Source organism: Rattus norvegicus, chromosome 2 (assembly GCF_021556685.1).
Source record: "Rattus norvegicus strain SHRSP/BbbUtx chromosome 2, alternate assembly SHRSP_T2T, whole genome shotgun sequence".
Lineage (NCBI taxonomy): Eukaryota > Metazoa > Chordata > Mammalia > Rodentia > Muridae > Rattus > Rattus norvegicus.
In genome coordinates, this window is record NC_141535.1 from 28,627,853 (window position 1) to 28,653,322 (window position 25,470).

Below are 25,470 nucleotides of genomic sequence, written 5' to 3' on the forward strand. Positions count from 1 at the left end.
TCACGAAATAAAGCCATGAAAGTATTGAAGTTTAAATCCTCTCTGGCCCTGGTACAGATATGCTTTTCTAGTGACTAGTTTTGTCATTGGTTGGCATGAAGTCTAGTGATGGCATGTGAGGTCATCGTGACTAAATTCACATTGCTCTGTAGATCCCTGAGGTACAGTGCAGTTGTGAAGGGACTGAGCCTGCATGCCGCCTACCGTTTATTGGTTGGGTCTGAGGTTCTTCATCTGCAGTATGGGAAGAGTGGCATTCCTTATCCTGATGCTCAGGGCTAGAACAAGACTCCAATGAGTTAATCTACATAAAGCACCCAGCCGTGACGGTTGGTGCTTAGCAAAGCACTTCCTAAGCTATCATTATAGATCTTATACTAAGCGGTCATTATGCTGTTCCCATACATGTAACTAAGCTGGAGCATGGGCAAGGATGTGCAAGTGTGAAACACGTTGCTTATCCACAACCCACAGTGAAGGAGAAGCATGCTCACCTGGAGAAGGTAGAAGAGTTGCTGGTAAGTCTCCAGTGTTTTTCGTCTCTCTTTGCTCAGGCTTTTAATCCCCTGGTTGTCAGTGTTAGTCAGTATTTCTATTTCGCCCCCTTTTTTCTTATTCAGCTTTTTACTGTGTGAGATTACATCCTGCAAAGAATTTAATAACATCATTATTTTTACCTTGGTACCCTTTAAAACACACACACACACACACACACACACACACACACACACACACACACACACACCAACACTCAGCGGGTTTGAATAGGAATGGCTCCCATAGACCTCGAGTGCTTGAATGCTTGACCCATAGGGAGTGGCACTATTAGGGGGTGTGGCCTTCTTGAAGTAGGTGTGGCCTCGCTGGAGGAAGTGTGTCACTGTGGGAGTGGGCAATGAGGTCTCTTGTGCTCAAGCCCCGATCAGTGCAGAACGCATTTTCCTGTTGCCTGCGCTTGAAGATGTAGAACTCTCAGCTCCTCCAGTGCCACGTCTTGGTACTGGAGGAAGCCTCTGAAAATGTAATCTAGCCCCTATTAAAGGGGCTTTATGAGAGCTGCTGTGGCCATGGCGCCTCTTCACAGCAATAAGACCTTAACCAAGATGCACCACAACACACATTTTCTGTTTCCCTCATTTGGAAACAAAGGAAGAGAGGACATGAAGTTGAAGGTGAGCTGAGGCTTTGCCATAGGCCTTATCCGGAGCTGTACGTGTTTATTCTCAGGATTTAATGCAGGTGCCAGAAAAATTAAATGGAGAAAGAGAACTCTTTTTAAAACACGATGTTAGAGCAACTAGACACCTCCATCCACAAGGGAAGAGTCAGATCCCTACTTCACAGCACAAGGAGGTCAAAACAGAAATACACACAGGCGCAGAAATTACCAACTCCTAGAAAGGAAAGCTAGCCAACAATTTTAACTTTGGACTAGACAAAGGATTCTTCGACGTAACACAGAATACGCGGTACAAAAGGAACGGCAAAAACCAGCCGTCATCAAAACTAAAAAGTTTCGTGACTTTACAGGATAAGAGTAAATGCCTGCTGGATAGAGGAACATGCTACTAAAAACCAGAAAGACACAGAACCCAAAAGCACACAAAGGACTAGAGTTGGTGCTTCCTGTACAGGATATAAGATGCGCCCATGGCTAATAGGCGCGAGATGCTCAACACTAATTTTTTTTGCTACTGTTCAGGGAGGTGATCAAAACTAAGTTCTGTCACTGTTTTCTTTGCCTGGATTCCTCCCCAAAGTTCCCTTTGACAATAGGAGAAGTCACACTGCCCAGGTACTGTTTCTCTCTATCCATGACAGTGGTTACATAGTATAGACGCCAGGCTGAATTCATGGTTGAAATAGTTGAGATAGCCCAGGAGGTGTGCCTCTGGGCACGTCTGTGAGGGCAGTTGCAGGGAGGCTTAGACAAGGAGGGAAGACACCTTCAGTGTGGTGGCACCAGCCCAGAGGCTGAGGCCACAAAGAAAATAAAGAAAACGGGGCAGTGGCTCAGCACCGGCACTCACTGCTCTCTGCTTCCCGGCTGTGGGGCAGTGAGTAGCTGCCTCACACTCCTGGTGCCACAGCTCCGGCAGCTGTCACTGCCGCACTTTTTTCCTGCCTCGATGGACTGTGACCTCAAACTGTGAGCCAAGAGGAACCTTTCCCCAAAACTAAGTTGTCAAATGTTTCTCAAAAGCAGCAAGAAAAGCGACAAATTCAGTGGCCCTCAGTTACCTAGTGTTAAAGGTTGTTTTCATTTTACAGCGACATTATATGCGGCCCTCCACTGTTCTAACCAGATTATCAAACTAAATATGGAACTACCGGTGATAAGAAGAAAGGCTCTATATCTAATAACTGGTTTAGCTTTTAATAGATGTCGGGAGTATACTTAGTGTTTGAAAATATACACAGAAGAATGAACTTTTGGCAGGGAAGGGACAGAATTTTGCCTATGCCCCATGCCCAGTTACCCCATGCCTGGGCTTAAGGCAATTCTCCTGTCTTAGCCTCCCTAGTAGCTTGGATGGCCAGTGTTTCTGGCTCAAAAAATTAAGATTGCTTCACATAGGTATCAACTATTAATGAAGACTCTTAATCAAGCAAAACCGAACCTTTAGCATTGATGGAGATGTGGGTATCTGCTCCATGAAGGCGTCTCCACAGATACATACTGTTTAAAGTCCCTCCTGATTTGGAACTAAGCCTTTCTTTTGTGATGAAAGGCGTTTCTTGTTTATATATTTTAAGGCCATAAAAGGCATTCTCTGAAAGACCCTTTGGGATACACCACACTCTCAAAGATCTCACGCAAATGAAAAATGAAAAGATGAAGAGTTCTTTTTTCTCTTTTTCCAGAAATGTAACAGGTTGTCGTTTAATCTTTGAATATTCAGTAAACAGAAGGAAGCTGGGCAGTGGTGGCTCACGCCTTTAATCCCATCACTGAGAGGCTGAGGCAGGCTCTCTGAGTTCCAGGTCAGCCTGGTCTACATAGAGAAACCCTGTCTCCAAAAACCAAAAGCAACCAACCAACAAAACAGCCTAACCAATTCCAAATGTCACAAACTGAACTATTTTCTTTCCTTTTCTCTTCTTCCCTTTCTCCCTTCTCCCCTCTCCCCCCTTTCTTTTTCAGCTCTTTCTCAGGTCTGGAGCCTGAGGGTGGAGCATTCTCATATCCACTTCCCAGGGGTGTCCCGTGGCTACCATCTATCACCATGTGCTAGGTCACCAAGAACTGTCTCTCTAGCTCCGACTAACCGGAGTCTCACCAAGCTTCCACACTTCAACGTCCCTTCTTGGGCGATCAGCTTTCTGAAAGTAGATGTGGCCTAGGGGGAAAGAACAGGGCCACAGAGAGCCTACCCTGGAGATTTGTTACTGTGGACTAATGACTCTCTGTTGTTCTAGCAAGTCTCAGAGATTATTTGGAGGCTGCTGGTGATACAGTGTCACCCTCGGGGACATTTTGGAAGCCACAGGGATGTGTTGGGGACATTTGTTAAGTGGTGTAAACTTTCAATGTTAATTGGAAGACATTTGTGGTTTCTGGTGGGTGGGGGATAGGGATGACAGAGGCTTCTGCGGGATGACTGAATGATTTTGCAGGGTAGAAATTTTGAACAGCTTTCTGCTCATTTGTATAGGTGTGTTTGTAAGTACTTGGGCCTTGAGTACAAGTGTTCTGCATAGATGCACAATGTATTCTTCCATACACAAAAATGTCAGGGGTTGGGGATTTAGCTCAGTGGTAGAGCGCTTGCCTAGCAAGCCCAGGGCCCTGGGTTCGGTCCTCAGCTCCGAAAGAAAAAAGAAAAAAAGTCAATGGCACTTGGTTTCTAGGATTGCAACTGCTGTGTATACTGGGAGCAGATTACACTTGTTCTGCACTTTGCAGGGATTTGGAAACTAGGCCTGACTACACCACCCTTCAATGCAGCAGGATCATCTGCGGCCCTCTTATCTCAGTCAGTAGTGATTCTGGGAAAAGACCCGAGTCCCCGGCAGCCTTACTGCCCGTGCTGCCTGCTGTATTTCCTATGTATTTTCCTATTAGAACATGTATTAGAAAAACTTACCTAAAGGTATGTGTGGACATAGGTTTCATCATATGAGTTTCATTTCAGAACCTATAGTGCCCTGAAGGATGTCAATCCTGTCAGAGTGGTTAAAAAGCTTTACAAACACAATTCATAGGCAAGGGACATAAAAACGAGTAACATAACAAAAAAAAAATGATAAACCTTGGACAACTTATGCAAAATTCCCAACGTGCTTTCTGGCCCACTCCTCCTGAGAACAAGCACACATGTGCGCACATACACACACACACGCACACACATTTCCCTCCTGGGCGCCGCGGGGCTCCCTGCCCGCTGACCTCCAGCGTGATCCTGTTCTTCACCAGCAGTCCAATCTTGATGTCCATCAGGTTCAGGTCCTTCTCCAGCTGCTGATTGGCCCTGATCTTAGTCACTACTTCTTCTCGCAACCTCGCTACCTCCAGCTCCTCCTGGAAATCCAAGTCGCTCTGGTCCAACAGGTACACAAACTTCCGGATTACAGTCAACGGTGGGTTTTCAGAGCCAACTGTGGGGAGAAGGACGGGCATATTTTAATGGAGGATTATCGTGAACGGGATGAAAGCAGCGGGCTCTGCCATTAAAACGTTCCTACAAAAATATGCAACCCACGTATGCCGTTTGTGGTCTGGATCATTCTGTGGCCAGATAAGCAAAGCCACACAAACGAATGCACAGAACCGATAATGCGTGGCTCCACTATGCTCTACTTATCCAATACCCATTAGCTGGGCCTCTCCTCCACCATCGCCAGACTCAGACACCGAGCAGACAGTGCTATCTATCTGTGCCTTATTGATGAGGGAACAAAGTTAACCAGCAGACCTCAGATCTAAGACCTGGTGGCTGAACCAGATAAGAGATTTAAATTCTGGTTGCCGGGAGGGGGTGGGGGCAGGAAGCGGTTTCTCTAAGAACAAAGGATCTCTGGGAAGGAGCCAGAATTAGGCAAAAGCCAACAAGGAAAGACAAAGAAGAAGGGTCTCTAAGGGCCAAGCAGGAATCAGCCCAAGGATGACTGGGTGAGTGTTCTACCTGACAGGACAGAGATGTTAGAAGTTGAAATTTTCATTGTCCTTTAAAGCACAGATCAACGGGAGCTGTTGAGAACCCAGAAGCCAGCCTCGGTCTTGAGAAAACATTTGTGCAGAAATCCCAAGAGCCTCTGTTTTCATTCTCTGACACTGTGACACTTTTACATGCGTTGTGAGATCGGCTTTGAGTGAATTGTAAAAACCAATCCTGGGGGTGACCGGTTAGGAGCAGTAATTGTTAGAAGAGTACTGTTTAGCTGTTGTAACCTGTCCCACAGTCCTCCTCTTCAAGGGCTCTGGCAGTCTTCCTTCCAGTTACAGCTTGATACTCTGGTCAGTGTGGCCAACGCCTACTGACTTGCCAGGAACCCATCACGGAACACAGAAGCCATCTATCTTGCCGACCTACTTTTGAGGATCTGTGCTAGAGAGACGACGTTGGATCTTGTCTGCGGTTGCCATCGCTGGGTGATGGCTTTTGTTTTGTTGTTATTTTGTTCATCTTGAAACTACAGCTGAGGATGGCCTTCAACTCCTGATTTCTTGCCTGCATTCCTCACGTTGAGGTGACAGATGTGCACGCTCCACGGCCAGCTTTTGATTCCTATTTTCAAGATTCCTCACATAAACTAATCGAATTCTTCAATTGGGAGGATCAGGACCTGTAACTGAACATCTGAAACGTAGTCACATCTTCTTGTCTGGCTTCTTTTGCTTCCCCGAAGGCTCAAGTTTAATATGAAATGGGATTTATGACAGTTCCATTTTTGACGAAGAAGCCTTAGTCACTTTGCCTATCCCTTTACTTGTGATATGAGGCCCCTCTCCTGTCCTGTCTGCCCCTGTGCCCACTTGTTCAGATCCTAGAGCCGGAGATGAGCAAAGTCTACCAAACACTGCATTTGTCCCCGGTTCTTGGGACAGCCTCTGCAGTACAGAGGCTGGCAAGAGGCCTCCGCGCTGGTTAGGACAGAGTCCAGGCTCTCTCCCAAGGCGCCTGCTTACCCAGTGCTTTGTAGTCGTCTCTGGCTTTGCTGGCCCGCAACAGGGATTGTATTTTCACGATTTCATTTTCCTACAAAAACATTGACAGCCGTCATGATCTCTTGGAGTCCCGTTTGCTCCACTCTTTTAGAATTCAAAACCTTTAGGAGTTTAAACTACTTAAGAGCAGATGCTGTTAAAAATCGCTGATATTTAGATGTAGCACACTGAACATGTATTTCCTCTCTCTCTCTCTCTCTCTCTCTATATATATATATATATATATATATATATACATATACATATATATATATATATATATATATATATATATATATATTTTATGGAGCAAAATAGGTTAGCTACAACTACAGGCAAGACTGTAGAAGGACTGTACAAAAAGAGACCTAACAAGGGAAGGACACCGGGAACCTAAAGGACCCAGTCTATGGTGACAGCTTTATTCTTTGAAGATTCAGACATTTCTCTATGGGTTTTGATTTAAATATCAGGTAGCAGCCAGAACTCTTATATCCCATGTCAGAAAATACATGATGCGAATCTTCTCTCCCTGGTGTTACCTGCCCACACTCTCCCCCTCACCATGTCCTCTCTATCCCTGACTCAGTGTGACTCTGAGTTAAAAGGTAAGCTCCCTGACTGTCACATTGAGTTCTGAGGTCTGCTGATTTCCAGGCCATCACTGGCATTGCATAGTCCAATTATTCAGTACTAGCAATTCAATAACCATTGGTTTAGTTCATTCTTAGCCCAAATGAAAAGCCGTGGGCGCGACATGTCTTACGTGGTCTTCAAAATACTGCAGTCGCGAAAGGTAGCTCTTCCTTGCTGTCACCATTCGGAACCAGGACTGAATCTGAAATATAGTAGGCCAGAGAAACCATGATGACCAGCACACAATCCTCGAGGTAGCCCACACTGCCTTCCTAAGAATATTATCTGCTGAACACAAGTAGCCTTGTATGCCTGTGAATCCAGTATCCAGGATGCTGAGGCCAGCCTGGGCTACATATAAGATCCCGTGTCAAAGGAAAACCGACAGCTTACCAAGTAATAGGTAGATATCAAAACCTCCCCTTCATTTCTCACTTATTTGATTGTTTCCTTTCAAGGCTTTTAAAACCCATTATACGTGACCATTAACCTCACCACCACCTTAATAGGAAAGGGCTGGCCTGGGCTAAATAGCTTAGTTTTCAACCCAATAAGTAAAAGTCACGAAAGCAGGGCAGTCTTCTGAGCTAGAGGGAGTCAGTAAATCAAACTAAACTAAAATCCCTTAAATGCACCCAACACGCCTCAGCCTTTAAACTGCATTTATCCATCTGTGCATTGCGTGTGTGTGCACACGCATGTATGCCATGGGGTACGTGTGCAGTTGGAGGACAACCTGAGAAAAGTCTATTCTCTTCTTCCACCAAGTGAGTCCTGGGGATGAAATTAAAATAGCAAGGCTTTGCAGCCTTTCTGAGCCAGCTCCTCAGCTCCATCCTTTAGGCGGCCATAGAAAAGCGCTCGGGCGGTCTCGGCAGGGAGTGTTCCTAACTGTTTTCTGAGGGGACGGGCAGGCATGTTCCACAGTGGACACAGACACTGTGCCTTGAAGGAGTGAGAAGAGTCAGTACTTCTGGTCCTCTCACTCTCTGCTCCCACAACTTCAAAGTCTTCCAACTTATTCATTTCAATTTCTTTCCGGTTCTTACTGATTATCATCTAGATTTCCAAGTTGTCTACAAGTTCATTTTTCTTTTCTGTTGTGCAAACTTTTCCTTTTAGCTAAGAGTGGCCCCCACAGTGCCTTTCCTTTCTGTAGATCAGAGCTATTTGTTCACCGGGACACAGGCTTTAACATCTACCTCACACCTAAGCTTTTCTGCTGGTAATGTTTGAACACTCTAAGTACTGATAGCAAATGCATTCAGAGGGACATGAAACCAGGCTGGATAGAGCAGGGAGAGCATCCTAGCTTTAAAAATCAATTGGGATTTTCCAGACAAAGAGCCAGGTACCAAAAACACATTTACATTTGATTCTTTTAACCACAGAGAGGACAGGAGACCATCACGGCAGCACATCAACTAACTCACTTGAAGGTGCTCCAACCCCAGGACTGACCTGCAAGGCTCGCACATCTCTGGTAAACAGTTTTATCTTCTAGATCCAGGACAAGGTGTGAGGGAATGTATAAGTCAAGCACTTGTTGTGGCCAAAAGCAATATTTACCTTCACAACAGAGTCAACGTTGCGAGCAAACACTTGTTGTCTGTGTAGATATTCCTGGCGCTGTTTGTATCCCTTCCAGAAAGCCTGAGGGGGAAAGAGTAGGCCAAGAGTGACTAATGACAGAACACATCTCAGGAGGTACTGAATAGGACAACATGTCCAATGGCTGACTCTTAGCTGGGGCAGAGGACGCCAGCATATGCACAAAACAGGGCCAGAGTCGGAAGAGGCGGAGAAAGGGAAACCAATAACCAGGTTAGCATTCAGTTTTCTACCTGAAAGCCTAATTTTACCAAGACCCTGCTCGACAAAAGCAAACAGTAAAAGGAATCCTTCTCATAGTCTTAACTGGATTCTATTAATAGTATTGTTTGGTCACAATATAAAATGCTTGACAATAGTGGTTAATATATGATTGTCTTTACTGCACCAAGTGGCCTATAGTGGGCTACACTAGGAAGTCATTTCACTCACTTGTAACTCTGAATCTCTAGAGAGATTATATTTACATTATAGTCTATAATCTCTAAAGATATATTATTGTCTATAATTGATCATTTATCATTTCATATGTTCCCACATAAAATTATATATATATACATATATATATCTGTCACTATTTCAACTAGTTTCTCTCTAGAATGATCTGTTCATTTTTTTACCATGTACATTTCCAAATATGTACAACATATCTACCCATATGCACATCATTATGTATTAAATATAAAGTGTATATCATGTGTGTATCATTTTCTTCCTTTTGATAAAAAGACCCAACAATATCCCAGGGTTCGCTTTCTCCTCGAAGCTACGAGAAAGTCTCTATGTAATACATACATGAAATATCTATGCTAGCTAATACAGACTCAGAGAAGGCAGAGCTACTGGAATTAAAACTTCAAAGCTTAAAGAGAAAGATGCAGAATTCTGACGGATTAAATGTAAGGCATGTAGTATTCTGCTTCTCTCTGGATAAAAACCTCTGGTAACAGTTGTCTCAGAAAGAACAGACTGACTATAACTTATGATCTCCCTACAGAGAGGCATTAGGTTGGGACTTTTTTTTTTTTTTTTTTTTTGCAGTAAACAACCTTATACATAAGAAACAGGGAAAAATGTGTATTCTATTTCCCTGGTAATAAAAGTAATTTTAAAGTCCCTAAAATTTTATAGTTTTTTATATTACTATTTGTACATTTAGATAGCTATTAAGGTGTGTGTGTGTGTGTGTGTGTGTGTGTGTGTGTGTGTGTGTGCCTGTGTGCCTGCGTACAACTCGCAGGAGTCAGTTTTCTCCCTCCACCAGGCAGGTCCTGGCAACAAGCGTCTTTACCCACTGAGCCATCTCAAAGGCTCATTTTCAATATTATTAAGATCATATGAATTTATTTTTAACAGAGTCCATAATCATTTACTTATTTAGGGACAAGATAACACTATGTGGCTCAGGCTAGCCCTAAATTCACAATCTCTCGCCTTGGTATCCCAAGTCCTGAGAAGGCAGGTCTGTGCTACTATGCCCAGATTCAAGATTTCTTTTTTTTAAGTGAGAAGTATAAAAAGTAGTTATTTATTTCAGGTGGTGGTGGTGGCGCATGCTTTTAATCCTACCACTCAGAAGGCAGAGGCAGGTGGATCTCTGAATTTGAGGCCAGCCTGGTCTACAGAGTATGGTCCAGAACAGCCAGGGCTACATAGAGCAACCTTGTCTCGAAAAAATAATAGTAGTTATTGCACCAAGGGAATCAAGTGACTGGTTACAAGGTTGAGATCTTTTCTGTATGTCAAAAAGTAAAAACCTATTAAAAAGGTTATTCACACTAGCCAAGTCTTAAATACACACGGGTAAACTAAAAAAGAAATAAGGGAATTAAAATTATAGTACTATTCTGGGATAGATTTAAGGGCATCCTTATAGAGATGCCAAGCTCTAAACGACACCCCCCCCAGAAAAAAAAAAACAACCAAAAAAACTTTTAAAATAAAGAAAAACAAAAAACAAAAAACAAGAACACACACACACACACACACACACACACACACACACACACAAGCAAAACAAAGCAAAATTTAAAACAACAAAAACCACCACCACCAAAAAAACCCAACCCAAGACTTTAATTTAATACAATTGTCAAAAATATTGAGAAATGGGTTTAGAATTTTTCAAATGACTTTGCGCTATCGGTTGGTAAAGATGAGTTTCTGTGGAAGAAGGCGAGACCTGAGGATTTCATTTAGCACAGGCCGGTTGGGATTCAGCAGGACCACAGGGGCTTGGGACTCTGCCTGCCTCGGAAGCTCCCAGCCATGAGCCCATACTGTGAGCAGTAAAGACGTTAACAACCGTGGCTAAAGGATTCTTAATCAGGTGCCCATTTAGAATGCTGCCCCGGGATTGCGGCAGGGTGGCATTTCTGAGAGGAGAGGAGAAACTGCTGTCTGATGTCCTCAACCAGTATTCACACAAATGGTTCATCGACATGACGGAGACGGGGAAGCAATTCCTACTGTTCCAACTGCCGGGACTCCACGGGAGCGTGGCCGTCACATGCCTGAGCAAGCTCCCAACAGTTCATACGTTCGGTGGGTAGTGCAGGTGCAATTATGTGAATTATATATCTTTAATCTATACACAGAGCAAAAACAGAACTGATATCAGCCTGAGATCTGTCTCTTTCTGCTTTCCTAGCATCGACTGCCATTCAGAAACACCGTTCATCATTACTAACTCAGATTGGCGACTGTGAGGAACTGACCTGAAATATTCAGAGGATCCAACCTGGAGCCACCTTCCTTGTCCACTGGCATTATTTGCTTACCGTATTCATGATTCAACACTCACTCTTTGCAAGGTTTTGGTATCATACTTCATCCTGTAATCAGCTACACGTTATGGACACTTCCTCCCAATCTTCCTGTTAGAAATATTCATTGCTACGTTCTAAACGAAGGTGGCTGAGGTAGTAGGCATTTTATTTTTCTTTACAGGAGCGGGAATCCTACTGAGGCGACCAGGCTGACTCCTGACAGACTTCAAATCGGAAGTTCAAGAGAAGAGGCCTCAATCTGTTTCCAAGAACTCGAAAATCCAGGCAAGTCCTGCCCTCAGAAGCTGCCCCACCACCTGGCCCAAGGCAAGGACAATGGGTCAGCAGCATTTTCCAGACCTCCCCAGCAGTGGTTTCTAGCCTCCATGCCCTGGTAATGGAATTTCCCTAGAGATGGAGTAAGATAAAGGTCACCTACTCTAGAACCCCCTAATGTGCCTGTGAGCTCACTTTGTTGTGACTTGGTTGTGTCTCTGTCTTGGTAATGGGAGACCCCAGCATGCTGGACTTCTGCAGAATAAAACACACTGTGTTTACATAATAGTTGAGTCCAGGTATCACTCTTCGGCAATCCATGGACCCTTATACTATATATGTATGTATGTATGTATGTATATGTATATATACACATATACACACATATATATGTATATATAAGTATATATGTATATGTATATATATCTTATATTTAATTTTTAAAAATTCTACATTTTTCTTTCTCAGCTTTGAAGTTTTCAATCCAATATGTCTGGCTCTTTAAATTCGGTGTCAGCAACAGAACCCACTCTCACGGTCATAAACTGCAGGTTCCCCCAATAAACAAGCATGGGTCTAACAATGGAGTGAAAGGAGACACAGGTTTAAATCATAAAGCCAGTTAGAAACAGCTTTTTATAGTAAAATCGTTCTCTTCCCTGCTACGGGAACTTGTAGGAAAAGTTCCCGTAGCCACCTTCTTCTGTTTTCCTGGGCTGTGGATATATTTGCTGTGCGATGCTGAAATGCTGGAGACTCCCCCTCTTCTTTATATCTCTTCAGTGGTAATCTCCGGGTGCGCTAGCCAGCAGCTGCCTTGCCTGATAATGGACACCCGAACTCTAATCATGATGCTAAAGTCACTGTGATTCAGGTCGCTAGGAAGCTCTGAACGATTCTTTCCCTCTTTCTAACGTCTAGCAAACACACAAGGCTAAGTCTATTACGTCCGTCCGCACCAGGGATGCCCTATGGGGACTCCCCTACTTTGCATCCCTCACAGAAACCATTTCTTCTCTTCTCTTGGCCTGGATGCTGTGGCCTTCCTCGATTTAAGGTCAGTAAGTCAGTAACTCCTAGGGCTGGGATTTTTTTTTTTTTAAAGATTTATTTACTCTATGTAGCTGTCTTCAGACACACCAGGAGAAGGCATCAGATCTCATTACAGACGGTTGTGAGCCACCATGGGGTTACTGGGATTTGAACTCAGGACCTCTGGATGAACAGTCAACGCTCTTAACCACTGAGCCATGTCTCCAGCCTAGGGCCGGGATTTAAGTTTGTTTTGTTTCTGTGCATGCCACATTTGTATGGATATCTGTAGAGGCCTGAACAAGGTGTTGGGTCTCCTGGAGCTGTAGTTACAGGCAGATGCGAACCATATGACATGGATGGATCCTGGGATCCAAGCTCAAGAGTTCTCAGGAGGAGCAGCAGTGCTCTTAACTGATAAGCTACCTCTCTAGCCCACTTCATCCTTTCCTGAGAGACGAAACCCAGTTTTCATTAGTGAGGGGAAACCTTTCCACGGTAGTTACATGTTTGTCCTGTTTGATAATTTTTCTTTCTTTTTATCCCTTCTCACAGAAACACCAGCGATCTTACTGCTGGATTCCTACCACGTGTCCTCTGAATCACCTCTACCTCCTCCTCATAGACTGAGCACTGAGCACATGAGAGAAGCATGGCAGGGGACGTCTTCAATGGGAGCTATCCCGTTCAAGTCTCACAGTCCTGCCGGGCATCAGGATTTTCACATGAAGAAATGTGTCTTCAGTCAGTTATTCTCTCTCTCTCTGCTTTCTGCTAAATTTCTCCCAACTCCAGGTCTGTTTCGATACTTCTCAATGTCTGTCTTTCACTCTGAGCTTTCATTCATTTACACTTGATTACGTCACAATTTCCTTTTGCCCCTCCTCCATCACACATACGCTTTCATTATTAAATTCCTTGAGAATTTCAGTATAAATTTTTCTTCTTGAAAACTGTCAATGTTTTACTTCATTTACATTTTATAAATTATATTCATTTTCTATATAGTCTATATATATATTTTTTCTTTTCTTTTTTTTCGGAGCTGGGGACCGAACCCAGGGCCTTAGTAAGCGCTCTACCACTGAGCTAAATCCCCAACCCGCTAGTCTATATATTTTTATATTCTCTCTCATATATATATATATATATGTATATATATATATATATATATATATATATATATATATATATATATGCGCTAGTAAACACTCTACCACTGAGCCATAAATCCAGCCCAACACTTAAGCAATTCTATCAGGGACTTCTAATTGTTCTAGAACTGGATTGTTGGGGGTGTAGCGCAGAGTACTTGCCTAGCATACACAAGGCAGTGAGTTCAACTGCCATCACCAAAAACAAAAATACAAGTAGATTCTCTTTGGCCTCCCTCCAAAGGTGTTGGACTGGACACCCTCTGATGAACTCCAAATAGAGCTTGGATCTGGCTGGCTTGGGCCAACAAGATGTGCTTTTAGAAGATTCCCCTCTAAAAATTTTAAGACTATATGTCTGGGCCAGTCACACATCTAGAAAGTGTGAGTTGTTTTATCTAGGCGAAACCTTCTACCTTAGTAGTTGTGGCAACTACCAACAACTTCGCTGAGAAATTAGGTTAACATGATGCTCTTGCCTCTGGGTCATCTGGTTTTATGGGTTGGAAGGTTATGGGGCAGTGTACTTACCTCACTGTTAGACCTCATGGGATTGGTGTTGGAAATTCGTCAGAAGGAAGGAAAGAAGGCATGATGGATGAGTTCTGAGTTTAGCCACCATCCTAAACCACCTCTGAGGTGGAGGAGCAAGGCCCTACGTGATCATTTCTTTCCTTTTTTAGCACTCTGGTAACTTCAGCACTGGGTTCCACTCCAAAGGGCACTCTCTAACAGTGGGCTCTTCAGGAAGATTCCCAATTGCAACATTGTTTCAAGGCTGGAGAGCACGGGGTTGGTCCAAATTGTATCATACTGGCTGATTTTTGAATTTTGTATCTAATTAGAGTTGGCTTTTGGGGTTGGGGATTTAGCTCAGTAGTAGAGCGGTTGCCTAGCAAGGGCAAAGCCCTGGGTTCGGTCCCCAGCTCCGGAAAAAAAAAAAAAAAGAATAGAGTTGGCTTTTCTGGGCATAGATGATTCTATTTTTAGGCTGTGTTTTCACCAGATAAGCTAGAAGGATTTTGAACTAGAAACTTGTTGGCTCACATAGAAGCTAAACGTCAGGTCTACAACACAGATTTCTTAAAAAAAAAAAAAAATGTGATTTAGGTCCTGCTGACATCTTGAACAAATAAAATACTCCAACATATAAGAAAGATACAAGACCACCAAAGAATATTTAGAGGAGCATACAGAAGCCGATCTTCTTGGCCCAAGCCAGCCAGATCCAAGCTCTATTTGGAGTTTACCAGAAGGTGTCCAGTCCAACACCTTTGGAGGGAAGCCAAAGAGAATCTACTTCTATTTTTGTTTCTGGTGATGGCAGATAACCACTAAGTTATCCCCAGTTCCAAATAACATAAAAGCAAGGCACAGAAGTTCATCAATAGCCATGAAAGAGAAACCCTACCACCAAAATATCTCCAGTTTGGAAAACCTCACAGATACCAGCAAAATCGAAGTTCTTCAAACCCCGCCAATCACTGATGCGCTTGTGTTAGCCTCTGGAGAAAAGGACACAGACTCTGGGGACCATCCTGTCTGGTAGAGGGTGATGCAAGAACACAGAAGAGACATCTAATGCTGCCAAGGTCTTTTCCTCCCTAGTGGAAAGCTCAACTCATGCATATTTGTTGTTGTATCCCAGTTTTTAAAGAGTAAGTGCTGACGATTTTCCCCACTGGCCTGAACAAAGAGTGACCATTATACAAAGACCACCACTGGAGAGGTTAAATGTGCCCCGGCTCACCTGCTCTTCTGTTGACTCAAGCTAGAAGAAGCTAGACATTAATGTCCACCCACTAACCCCTAAAACTCCAAGTTCAGCAGCAGATGGAGAAGCTGCTATTTGGAGAAGCACAATTTCAACCCCAGTCTGAGGTATCCATTCCATACTGATGGCCGGGAGATCTCAGCAAGTCCTAATACTCTTCTGAGGGCCACAAGTTAAAACATGACACCACCCTGAGAACAGGGTCCCTAATGGAGGAGTCAGAGAAAGGATTGAAGGAGCTGAAGGGATTTGCAACCCCATAGGAAGAACAAATATATCAACTAATCAGACCCCTCAGAGCTCCCAGGGACTAAATCACCATCCCAAAAGTACACAGAGATGGACCTATGGCTCCAGCCACATATGTAGCAGAGGATGGCCCATCAATGGGAAGAGAGGACCTCTGGTCCTGTCAAGGCTTGATGCCCCAGTGTAGGGGAATGTCAGGGTAGGGAGGTGGGAGGAAGTGGGTGGGTGGGTAAGGCAGTACCGTCATAGAAGCAGGGGGAGAGGGGATGGGATAGCAGGTTTCTGGAGGGGAAGCCGGGAAAGGAGATAACATTTAAAATGTAAATAATAAAATATCCAATAAAAGAAAAAACAAACAAAAAAACAAAACCACGTCATCACTAAGGCAGTCCCCACTTTAAAGGCTTCTCCATGAAGAAAAGGGAAGAGTCGACATTGGCACTATAAGATTGCTGGTAGTTGACGGTACTGTTTTCCAAGCAAGCATTTTCAGAAGACAGGACAACGTGCTGTATCTGGGGCTGTGGTTCACACACAGGGTGATTTGCTGTAACTGCAGTGATTCACATACCTGTATTTTGACCACGTTTCCTACTTGTTTATATAAGAATGCTTTCCGAGCTTCAAACTCCTCCCTCAGGATGGGTCCTGAGTTTGTGGCTTCAAAGCGGAGAAGCAAGTCTTCTGAAGCAGACCACAGGTTCTCACGGATGTAATCTGAGGTGACCTTCTCCACGATGTCCTGGCAAGAGATACATCTTAAGGTTATGCTCCTTTCACACATCGGGTGAAAGGAACATAGAGAAACAGCTTCTGGAAATGATGGCTTTTAGGAAATGAAAGGGATAGTTCTTTTCCGATTTGGTTTATAGACAGATTTAACGAGAGCCGAGGGGGCTGAGCTGTCTGTTCCTAAAGCTATCCTGAAGATGGCTGTGCTTCTCTGTGGCAGAGATGGCCGTTCCAGCACTTCCTGGGATAAGTTGATTTTACCTGAAATGGTTTCACATTAACCGTTACGTGAAGTGGGGTGGGGTGTGGGTGGGGGAGGAAAGACATAAGACACATCGACAACTAAGAAATTAATTATTAGTCAAAAGTGGTTTTGATAAGAAAAACTTGAAGGTTGACTTCTTAGCCTAAGCTAGCATCTCGGATGAGCTGCAAGTGTTTCTTCCTCTTGTTCTCTGTGCTTTGGCTGTGCTGGGACACAGAACCCGTTTTATTTAGCAAGTCACTACACTCACCTCCAGTTCCAGAAGACTACTCCTACACACGCTATTCAACTTGATTAGTCTCTCCCATCGCTTCCATGGGGAAGAACAGACAGACCAGCCACCACACGTCTCATTATACAGTACAGTTTGCCACCAAACGCCATCCTCCTACCTCAATTTCTTCTCCTGTGAGCCATGATTCCTTACACAAGCACGATTCAGGTGGGATCCAAGAGCCTTCTTTGGAATCTGTGTTGTAATAGTAGTTATATTTCTGCTGCACGTCGAGCTTGACCCATGGACCTTCAGTGGGCTCTAAAGAAGAAGGGTTTGTTAATGTCTAGAGAGGAAGAGAGCTCTTACGCTTCTCTGTCAAGAATCTTAGAAAGGGACGGGGAGTGAGAGGAGATAACTAGTATTGGTAAATCAAGTTTGGTAGACCAGATGGAGGTTCTAGTACATACAATAATCTAGCAAACCCATTTTTAACTAAGTGTTCAGCTGGTCTCTGCTACTGTCCCTAGAAATGACATAGTAAAATGGAACGAATTTTGAGGATTCAATGGCAGCTCCTTACTAGCCCACCCCCAAGTGGGGGAAAGAGAAAAATCAAATACCGACTCTGTTCTCCAATTCTTTCGTAGGGATAGCTTGAGTCAAAAATGGCCAACGAAATTTAAAAGCGAGTGTGTAATGCATGTTACCTGTAGATGCTGACACCCTCACAAGCAAATGGAGGAGACCAATGAAAAGAATAGTATTTGTTAATAAAGTCATCCAGAATGTTCTCTGATGAGAACTGGTTTACAAGGACCATGGCCCACATTTAAGGTCGAGATGAGTCATTTCTGGGGACAAATTTATTCAAATTACAAAATAGAAGCTGGGCAGCAACGTGAAAGCCAATGTAAGTGGAGAAGAAGACAGCTCCAGATTTGACTCAGGATGCTCTCTATAACCACACAAGAAGAGAAAAAATTGCCAAAAGAACATGGCCTGGGTAGGTAGGGACAGGCTACAAAAGTCTGGCAGTCATGGCTTACAAGGGTGGGAAAGAATTCTTCTTCCTCATGAATCTATAGGCCCCGTGTTACAGTATATTTAGAAATCCTTATTTTTGTTAATTAGCCTTTAGTTCTGACCCAAAGTAGAGACCCAAGACCTATCCTAACCATTGAAAGGTTCTGACTAAACTACGCCAACTTCTGCTAAGGGACCACCAGCCTCACCATCTTCCCAGGTAAGTCAAAGTTTGAGTGACAGTCTTCATAAAATGTTTCAATACATGCAAGAAATTGAACAGAATAACTGAGTCACATAAATATGTGTTCATTCTTTCTGGTTTTTAAATACTCAAATACTCAATTTTCAGTGTCCAAAAAAGGTGGTACACCAACAGCTATTGGTCTTTTTTTTTTTCTCTCTAAGATTTATTTATTTATTTTATGTATGTGAGTACACTGTAGCTCTCTTCAGACACACCTGAAGAGGGCACCAGATCCCATTACAGATGGTTGTGAGCCACCATGTGGTTGCTGGGAATTGAACTCAGGACCTCTGGAAGAAGAGTCGGTGCTCTTAACCACTGAGTTATCTCTTAAGCCCAGGTCTTTTGTTTTAATTAAATATTTGTGTGTGTGTGTGTGTGTGTGTGTGTGTGTGTGTGTGTGTGTGTGTGTGTACATATGTATACCATGGCATATGCATGGAAATCAGAGGACAACTCTTTGGAGTTCATTTTCTCCTCCTACCATGGGTTCTAGGCATAGCATTTAGGTCATCATTTAGGTCATCACGTGAACTTGTATCACTGAGTCATCTCGTCAGGCCCCACTGTCTCTCTCCATCTCCTTTACTAAACATACTCTTTTCATGGTCATCCATGTTATAGCATGTGTCTTTTTTATCCCTTTGGTGGCTGCTAATATTGTAGTATATGAATCTGTCACATTTTACTTACCTACTCCTGGGTCATATCTCCCACTTGACATTGTTTACTTACATATCACTTGTCTCAAGATGGTTAAATGACGGCAATTATTAGTATAAGGACCTGCTTATATATTCTCAGTTCTACGATGTGCCATCTATGCATTACTGCGGAGGTAACTGCAGCTTTAGAAAAGAATCTAAAAATAGTTTCTTTGCCATAGATGCTAAACATTTGAGAAATATTGATGTGAAAGCAGTAACTATCTCAAAATTGAAGAAATTGCAATGCCATGGAAACCAGCATATTTGAAGCGACATGTTTGTGCTAAGTCATGGGGGATGCTCACCGCCGTCAGTCTTCGACTCTTTCGCCTTCATAAGGGTATCAAAGTACTTGTTGGCACATTCTGGGAGTATGTTATGAACATTACTAGAAGAAGACTTGAGTACAGTCAAGATATCATCTGATTGTTTTCTATCCAAACACTCGTTGACACCAACAACCAGTGTAACCCCTGGATAATGGGAAGAACAAAGTTTCAGTTAGTCATTACTTTGTACTTATATAAGGAATATAAATACACAATTCGACCTTCTAGGAATGCATTGTTATTTGCTACTAAACAATTTCTCTTTCTGACAGTCTGACCATATACACCTGGCCAATCACTAATTCACCTATCAGTTTGGGTTCTGAAAAGGAGGTTCTCCGGGAGCATGTTACAGCTCTAACTTTCTCTGCTTAGGCTTGTGCAGGTATGAGGGCTAACTGGGTGGGGCTTGCTGTGATGTAATCTATTGAGCGTGCATGGCAGGGAAACCTTGATTGAGAAATTGTCAAGTTCAGACTACTCTGTGGGCATCTCTGGGGACACTGTCTCGATTATTGATGTCGGAGGACACGGCATAGTCCTGGACTATGTTTGAAGTCTAACTAAACAACTAGAGAGCAAGCCAGCAAGCAGAGCTCCTCTATGGTTTTACCTTCTGCCCCGACTTCTGTCAATGATGAACTGTGCCTTAGATATAACAGCCAAATAAAGCCTTCCCTCCCTCAAGTTGCTTTCGGTCAGAATAAAACTAGAACTGAACACATGGTTGTCATCAAATGATGTTTTTACATGCCTAATATTATGCGTAATACTATACACAGATACAGTTGAAGGAATAAGAAACGTGTGTTGACTCTGGCCACTTGGAGTCAGAGCCCTGTGAGCCCAGGGATGCTCACAGACAGTATCAGGGAACTTCTCCAGCAAACACCACTGATGACTGAATGACAGGCACCCACAGCAGCGAGTCTCTGCTCTTGGGCTGAGCGAGGTTAACAGTGGTGAACCTCATCCGTCACCTCCTCTTTCCTAGAAACGCTCTTCAGGATGACGAGCTGACCCTTGAGAAGTCTGTGGTCTCAGGGAAGGAGGAGGCACAAGCGAGTGACAGAGACTTCCTGCATGAACTACATGGGACGGGTGGATTGAACTAACATGCCACGCTGATTTTCCTTGTAAGGTGTATGATATAAGCTCGGAAATACAGAAATGTCTCCTGCAATTGAATATGGATGGGCAAAGAGCTGGCACACAGGTGGATTTCCAGTACCAGCTGGAACTGTTTCCTGTGAAGATCTAAAACCCTTCTCTCAAAAATCCCAACCAACAGGTGAGGCCCCATGGCTCCTCCCTTTCCTCATAGTCTGTGGTACACAGAAGGTGCTTAATGCTTGTTGAGTTGTACCAAGCAAACTAAGTGATACTTTGGAGCACAATACTGGGTTTATTTGCTTTAGCACTACACGTCCCCCAAGACCTCAAGTTTTCAGTGTCACTTCCTGCTCAAATCTGCATGTGAGTGTGACTGGCAAACTGTGGAGTTTGGGGCTTCTGCTAGAAAGAATCATGGACTTTAGAGTTGTGTCTATGAGAAGGACAGGGAGGTTCCAGTGTCTGTCCCAGGGGTCCCCAGGGAGGACATCAGCTCAGTTCCAATGCCCAGGGATGCGTAATATTGATTCTGATGACTTTAGTGCTTACTCTGGGTTTGTGGTTGAGTCAGAGATAGTAAAAGATGTCAAATAACCAACCTTCCAAAAGTCAAATACGTTTCTGTTGGAAAATGTTAAAATCTCCTATAAACCTCTTAGGAGACACAAACGAACAAACAAACAAACCAGCAAAAACAAACAAACAAACAAACAAACAAATAACAAAAAAATCCCAGAGCTTGCTTCGCATCTTCAGCCACCCACACACCAGTGGGCTCTCTTTAAGCTATTCACTCATTGGAAGATTAAACACCTAACACTGCAACCATTGGTTCTTTAATGTGTAAAGCATGGGCTGACATACGATACACAAACAAGTATACAGGTCTGTGGTATTATAATGTCTGGATGAGGAAAGGTTAGGGGGAAATTATTTACTCCTTGGGGTACAGTGATTAGGGGGGGAAGGTAGAGAAATACTGCTCTAAAAACTCAAATGTTGGGGGTAGATAATCCAGTGAAAACAAACATATAGGCCCTTAGTCCCTCTCCATTCTCAATCTGGCCCGTGGTGACATATATGGGTCAATGCCCTTTGTTACATAAACAATCTAGGTTTATTCAGACCTACAGCGAGAACCTACTTGGTTTTCATGCAAAGGAGGAAGGCTGTTTTTAAAGTAAGACAATTCCCATCGAAATCAGGATGTTCTCATCTTAATGTCTGACCAGAGATAGTTTTAACTGTAAAAGACAAAATCCTATTTTATTGTTACATATTGCAGGAGGGATCCCAACTCTTGTGGCATGGGACAGGACTCAGGGAGCACAGAAGAGGTCTGATGGACAGAGTAGAGTAACAAAACCATATGAGCTGAGAGACTTCTAATATTCATAATGTCACGGGACCAGGAGTCTCCATGTGAAAACCAGACCCAACATTTACAGGCAAGGAAACAAAAGTAAAGGAAAGTGTAAGTAAAACAAGGAATAAAATAACTTTTAGGTTGTCTGGGTCTCTAAGAAGGGGACATTGTAGGCCAAGTGTCTACATTACAATCTCATTTCTTTCAAATGCCTTCATAGACCATGGCTATCTTTAGTGTATATGCAAGTCAAATAAAACTGTCTCACATCCATCTTGAACGTATTTTTTCCCCTTAAGCATCAGAGTCTTAGGAGCGACTTCAAAGTTCCTAATTAACCCATTTTTCTTCTAAGCTAAGGACAGAAAGTCCAGATGTTCCTTACAGATCTTCCGCATCTGGAGAGGAAGACTGAGCTGTCCCCACCTCACTCTGTGACCTGATGGGATGGCACAGAGTCTAATCATGCCAGGGAATGATGGGTGGTTAACTTACACTTTTGGGAGTCTCATTCAACTTTGTGTTAGGGAGACTGTTACTATATCAACTTAGAAGCCATCAGAGTCTTCTTTGGTAAGAGAGGTATAAAACACAATACAAAATTTGATCCTTTGAAATAGTGTAGGGATCCTGTTTCTGGCATCTCAGACTGGGGCAAGCAACCATGGGTATATCAGGCAGGCTCACTGGATCCCCTGGGAGGGCAAACCCCACCATTCACCTGGCTTTCAAAGGCTCTTGCTCTGGGGCAGAAATGGTAACATTTTGGATCTGCTGGGATTGGGATTCATTCAGGATCAGCATCACTGAAAAAAATCTGCTAATGCCCCCCCCCCCCCCCCGCCCCCTAATCGCCAGGCAGCAGCCTATGGGTCTTCTGGGAATCAGGTTAACAATACTATTTTCTGGCAGTGATGTGATACCCTGGGCCTGTCCTTCATTCAAACAGGCTGTGGGTTTGTCAACAGTATGGGGCTTTGGGGACCGGAACTGTTTTCATGATTCAAAGTTGGAATTTACTCTTACACTTTTTAACATATATTTATTTAAGTGTGCGAGTGTGTGTGTGTGTGTGTGTGTGTGTGTGTGTGTGTGTGTGCGTGTGCGTGTGTGTGCTCCCACGCACGCATGAGTACCCATGTACATGGAGAAGAGAGGACAATGTGGGTTCCAGGAATGAAGCCAGGTTATCACACTTGGCAGTAAGTACCTTTAGCCACCAAACCACCTCATTGGCTCCCTCCCTTTTTATATAACCTAGAACTCTCCCATCGATATGACTCAAGAGAGAATTTCATAGCTACCAGTCAGCTTCATGGATTAAAAAGATCACGAACAAGCTGGCCAACTCCATCAGCCTCTGATGGAGACTATTTCAGAGTCAGCCAGCATGAAACCACCCCCATTTGCCCTTGGTGATTAAGAGCTGACATCCATCCCTGTGAGAGTCTGACCTTGCACTGACCTTGCATTTTCCATCCCTCCTTCCCCCTCCCTGCGTGCCTTCTGGTCTGATTCTTAGAAAAACTTCTACTAACCAGTGGAAAACATAAAAAAAAATGAGTAGACATTTACTGTGAGCAAAGAGTTTTCTATGGATCAATTGAGGGGGAAAGGGATTCAATTTAAACGTAAGAGTTCAGTCTGCGAAACATTTTTGCTGTCTGAATTTTGTCCCGCAGCACTGTCAACAGGTGGCAATAACAACCTGGTGACTGGGACCAGCACAACCAGCTAGTGACATGTTGGTTTAGATAAGCATCCGAGACTGAAAATGGAAACATTCAGATCGCTCCAGAAATTCGTGTGAATGACTTCAGGTGCGTACCCACATTTAAAAAAAAAAAAGCAAGGCAGGTTTGACAAGCAAAAGATGGTGAGGACTTACATTGCTTTGCTCTGTTCTTGTCCACGTTGGCCTCATTGATGGCTTGCTGTATTTCATCCAGCCAGAGAACTTTAGAAACATTCTTAGGATCCTGGAACAGGGGCATAGAACCAGACAATGAATCCTGAAGGGACAGAATCAACACCGCTCCTCGATAGCCATTTTATTATCGCCTCCTACTTCTTATTCAGCAAGTACTAGGTAGCTCTGGTGACAGGCAGGCCTCAAATCCTCATACAGATCATCCCCCAGTTCAGTGGGTCTCAACCTGCGCGGGTCATGACCCCATTGGGGTTGTATATGCATATCGGATATCCCACGTAGCATGTATTTACATGATGATTCGTAACAGTAGCAAAATTACAGTTATGAAGTAGCAGTGAAATGATCTTAAGGTTGGGGGTCACTGCAACACAAGGTCTTAAAGGGTTGCAGCATTAGGAAGGGTGAGAAACACTGCCCTTCATAGTCAGCGGTGCCCCTGTCCCGTGCAGCCTCACTGCTCCCAATTTGGTCTGTACCAGAGTTGATCACCGTAGTTGAGCAGTGAGAACCCCTGCTCATTTCAAACTGGATGATGCCTCACTACATCCCTCCTCTGTTTAACCTTAGAAACACAAGTTCTCTTCTCAGGACCATGGATCTAGGACCGGCGATGGGGACCTTGCCTGGCTCTCTAACTTCTCACTCCCATTCTAGAACCTCCTTCAGGCCATAGTGCTCTGCCCTACCTGGCTCCTGTCCTATCTCACAGTCCATAACTCAAATGCCACCTCTGTTAAAAAACCATCCATGGCTATGTGGTTAAGCATTCAGGAACTGAGGTTGGCAAACTAAGTGCCAAGCTGCCCCAGTATGTCAGGGTATGCTTTAAATTTGAGGGAAACAGTGATACCCAATGTTTGTCAGACACCCAGACAAAACAGAAAGAAAGGTACGGTAACTGGTCTGAGGAAGCTAAGGATTTCTTGGAGAGGCCAGAAACAATCAGATCATACTCTGTTCACGGTGATATTAGCTATGGCACATGGTTGAGAAGAAGCGAGAAGGGTGTAGAGGTTTGAACAGGTTTGGTTCCCATAGACTCATGTGTTTGAATGCATGGCCCTCAGGGAATGGCACTATTAGGAGGCATGGCCTTGTTGGAGTGGGTGTGGCCTTGTTGGAGTGGGTGTGGCCTTGTTGGAGTGGGTGTGGCCTTGTTGGAAGTGTGTCACTACGGCGGTGGGCTTTAAGGTCTCCTATGCTCAAGTTCAGCCTATCTGGAATAAGTCTCCTCCTGGCTGCCTTCAAATCAAAATGTAGAACTCTAGGCTCCTCCAGCAACCATGTCTGCCTGTACTCTGCCATGCTTTCTGCCATGACGATGATGGACTGAACCTCTGAAACTGTAAGCCAACCCCAATTAAATGTTTTTCTTTATAAGAGTTGCCTGGGTTATGGAGTCTCTTCACAGCAATGAAACCATAGCTAAGGATTAATATGTAGGAGAAAAAAAACTAAGTAGTTAACAATGGCTTAAAAAAGAGTTGACAGAAGCAGTGAAAATGCACAGACACTAAATTCATTTTAGTGTCTTACATTTGGGTGAATTCTGAAGATTTTGCCACAAGCACAGTGATGGCAGACATTAAATGGGACTTCAAGTCAGTTTTACAAGCAGACATTAAATATGTTCAGGAAAGATTTAGAATTCTGCTTTTTTAAAGATTTACTTTATTTCTAATATGTGTACATGTGTCTGTCTGTCTGTGCACATAGGTGCAATTGCCCTTTGAATCCATAGAGGGCGTCTGATCCTAGAGCTGGTTACAGGCATTTGTGAGTTCCCTGACATGAATGCTGGGAACTGAACAGGTCTTTGGTAAGAGCAGTGTGCACTCTCAGCCTCTGAGCCATGTCTCTAGCCTCTGAAATTCCATTTTCAAATTACGA

At 43.6% G+C, this 25,470-nt stretch overlaps 1 protein-coding gene and 1 long non-coding RNA gene across 3 annotated transcripts in view; one reads left to right on the forward strand and one right to left on the reverse strand.

Moving 5' to 3' along the window:
- Window positions 1-25,470, reverse strand: part of Iqgap2 (IQ motif containing GTPase activating protein 2) — a 277,134-nt gene that overhangs the window by 46,799 nt on the left and 204,865 nt on the right. For both annotated transcript variants that reach the window (NM_001427125.1, XM_087613411.1), the window contains 9 exon segments: window positions 495-644; window positions 4,391-4,599; window positions 6,131-6,200; window positions 6,915-6,986; window positions 8,354-8,437; window positions 16,220-16,390; window positions 17,038-17,180; window positions 19,145-19,312; window positions 23,536-23,626. In NM_001427125.1, coding sequence (NP_001414054.1) covers window positions 495-644; window positions 4,391-4,599; window positions 6,131-6,200; window positions 6,915-6,986; window positions 8,354-8,437; window positions 16,220-16,390; window positions 17,038-17,180; window positions 19,145-19,312; window positions 23,536-23,626 — 1,158 coding nt within the window.
- On the forward strand, window positions 9,725-13,475 carry LOC134485821 (uncharacterized). The gene is made up of 3 exons (XR_015670437.1): window positions 9,725-11,448; window positions 12,361-12,496; window positions 13,027-13,475. It is a non-coding gene; the product is annotated as an uncharacterized LOC134485821 (long non-coding RNA).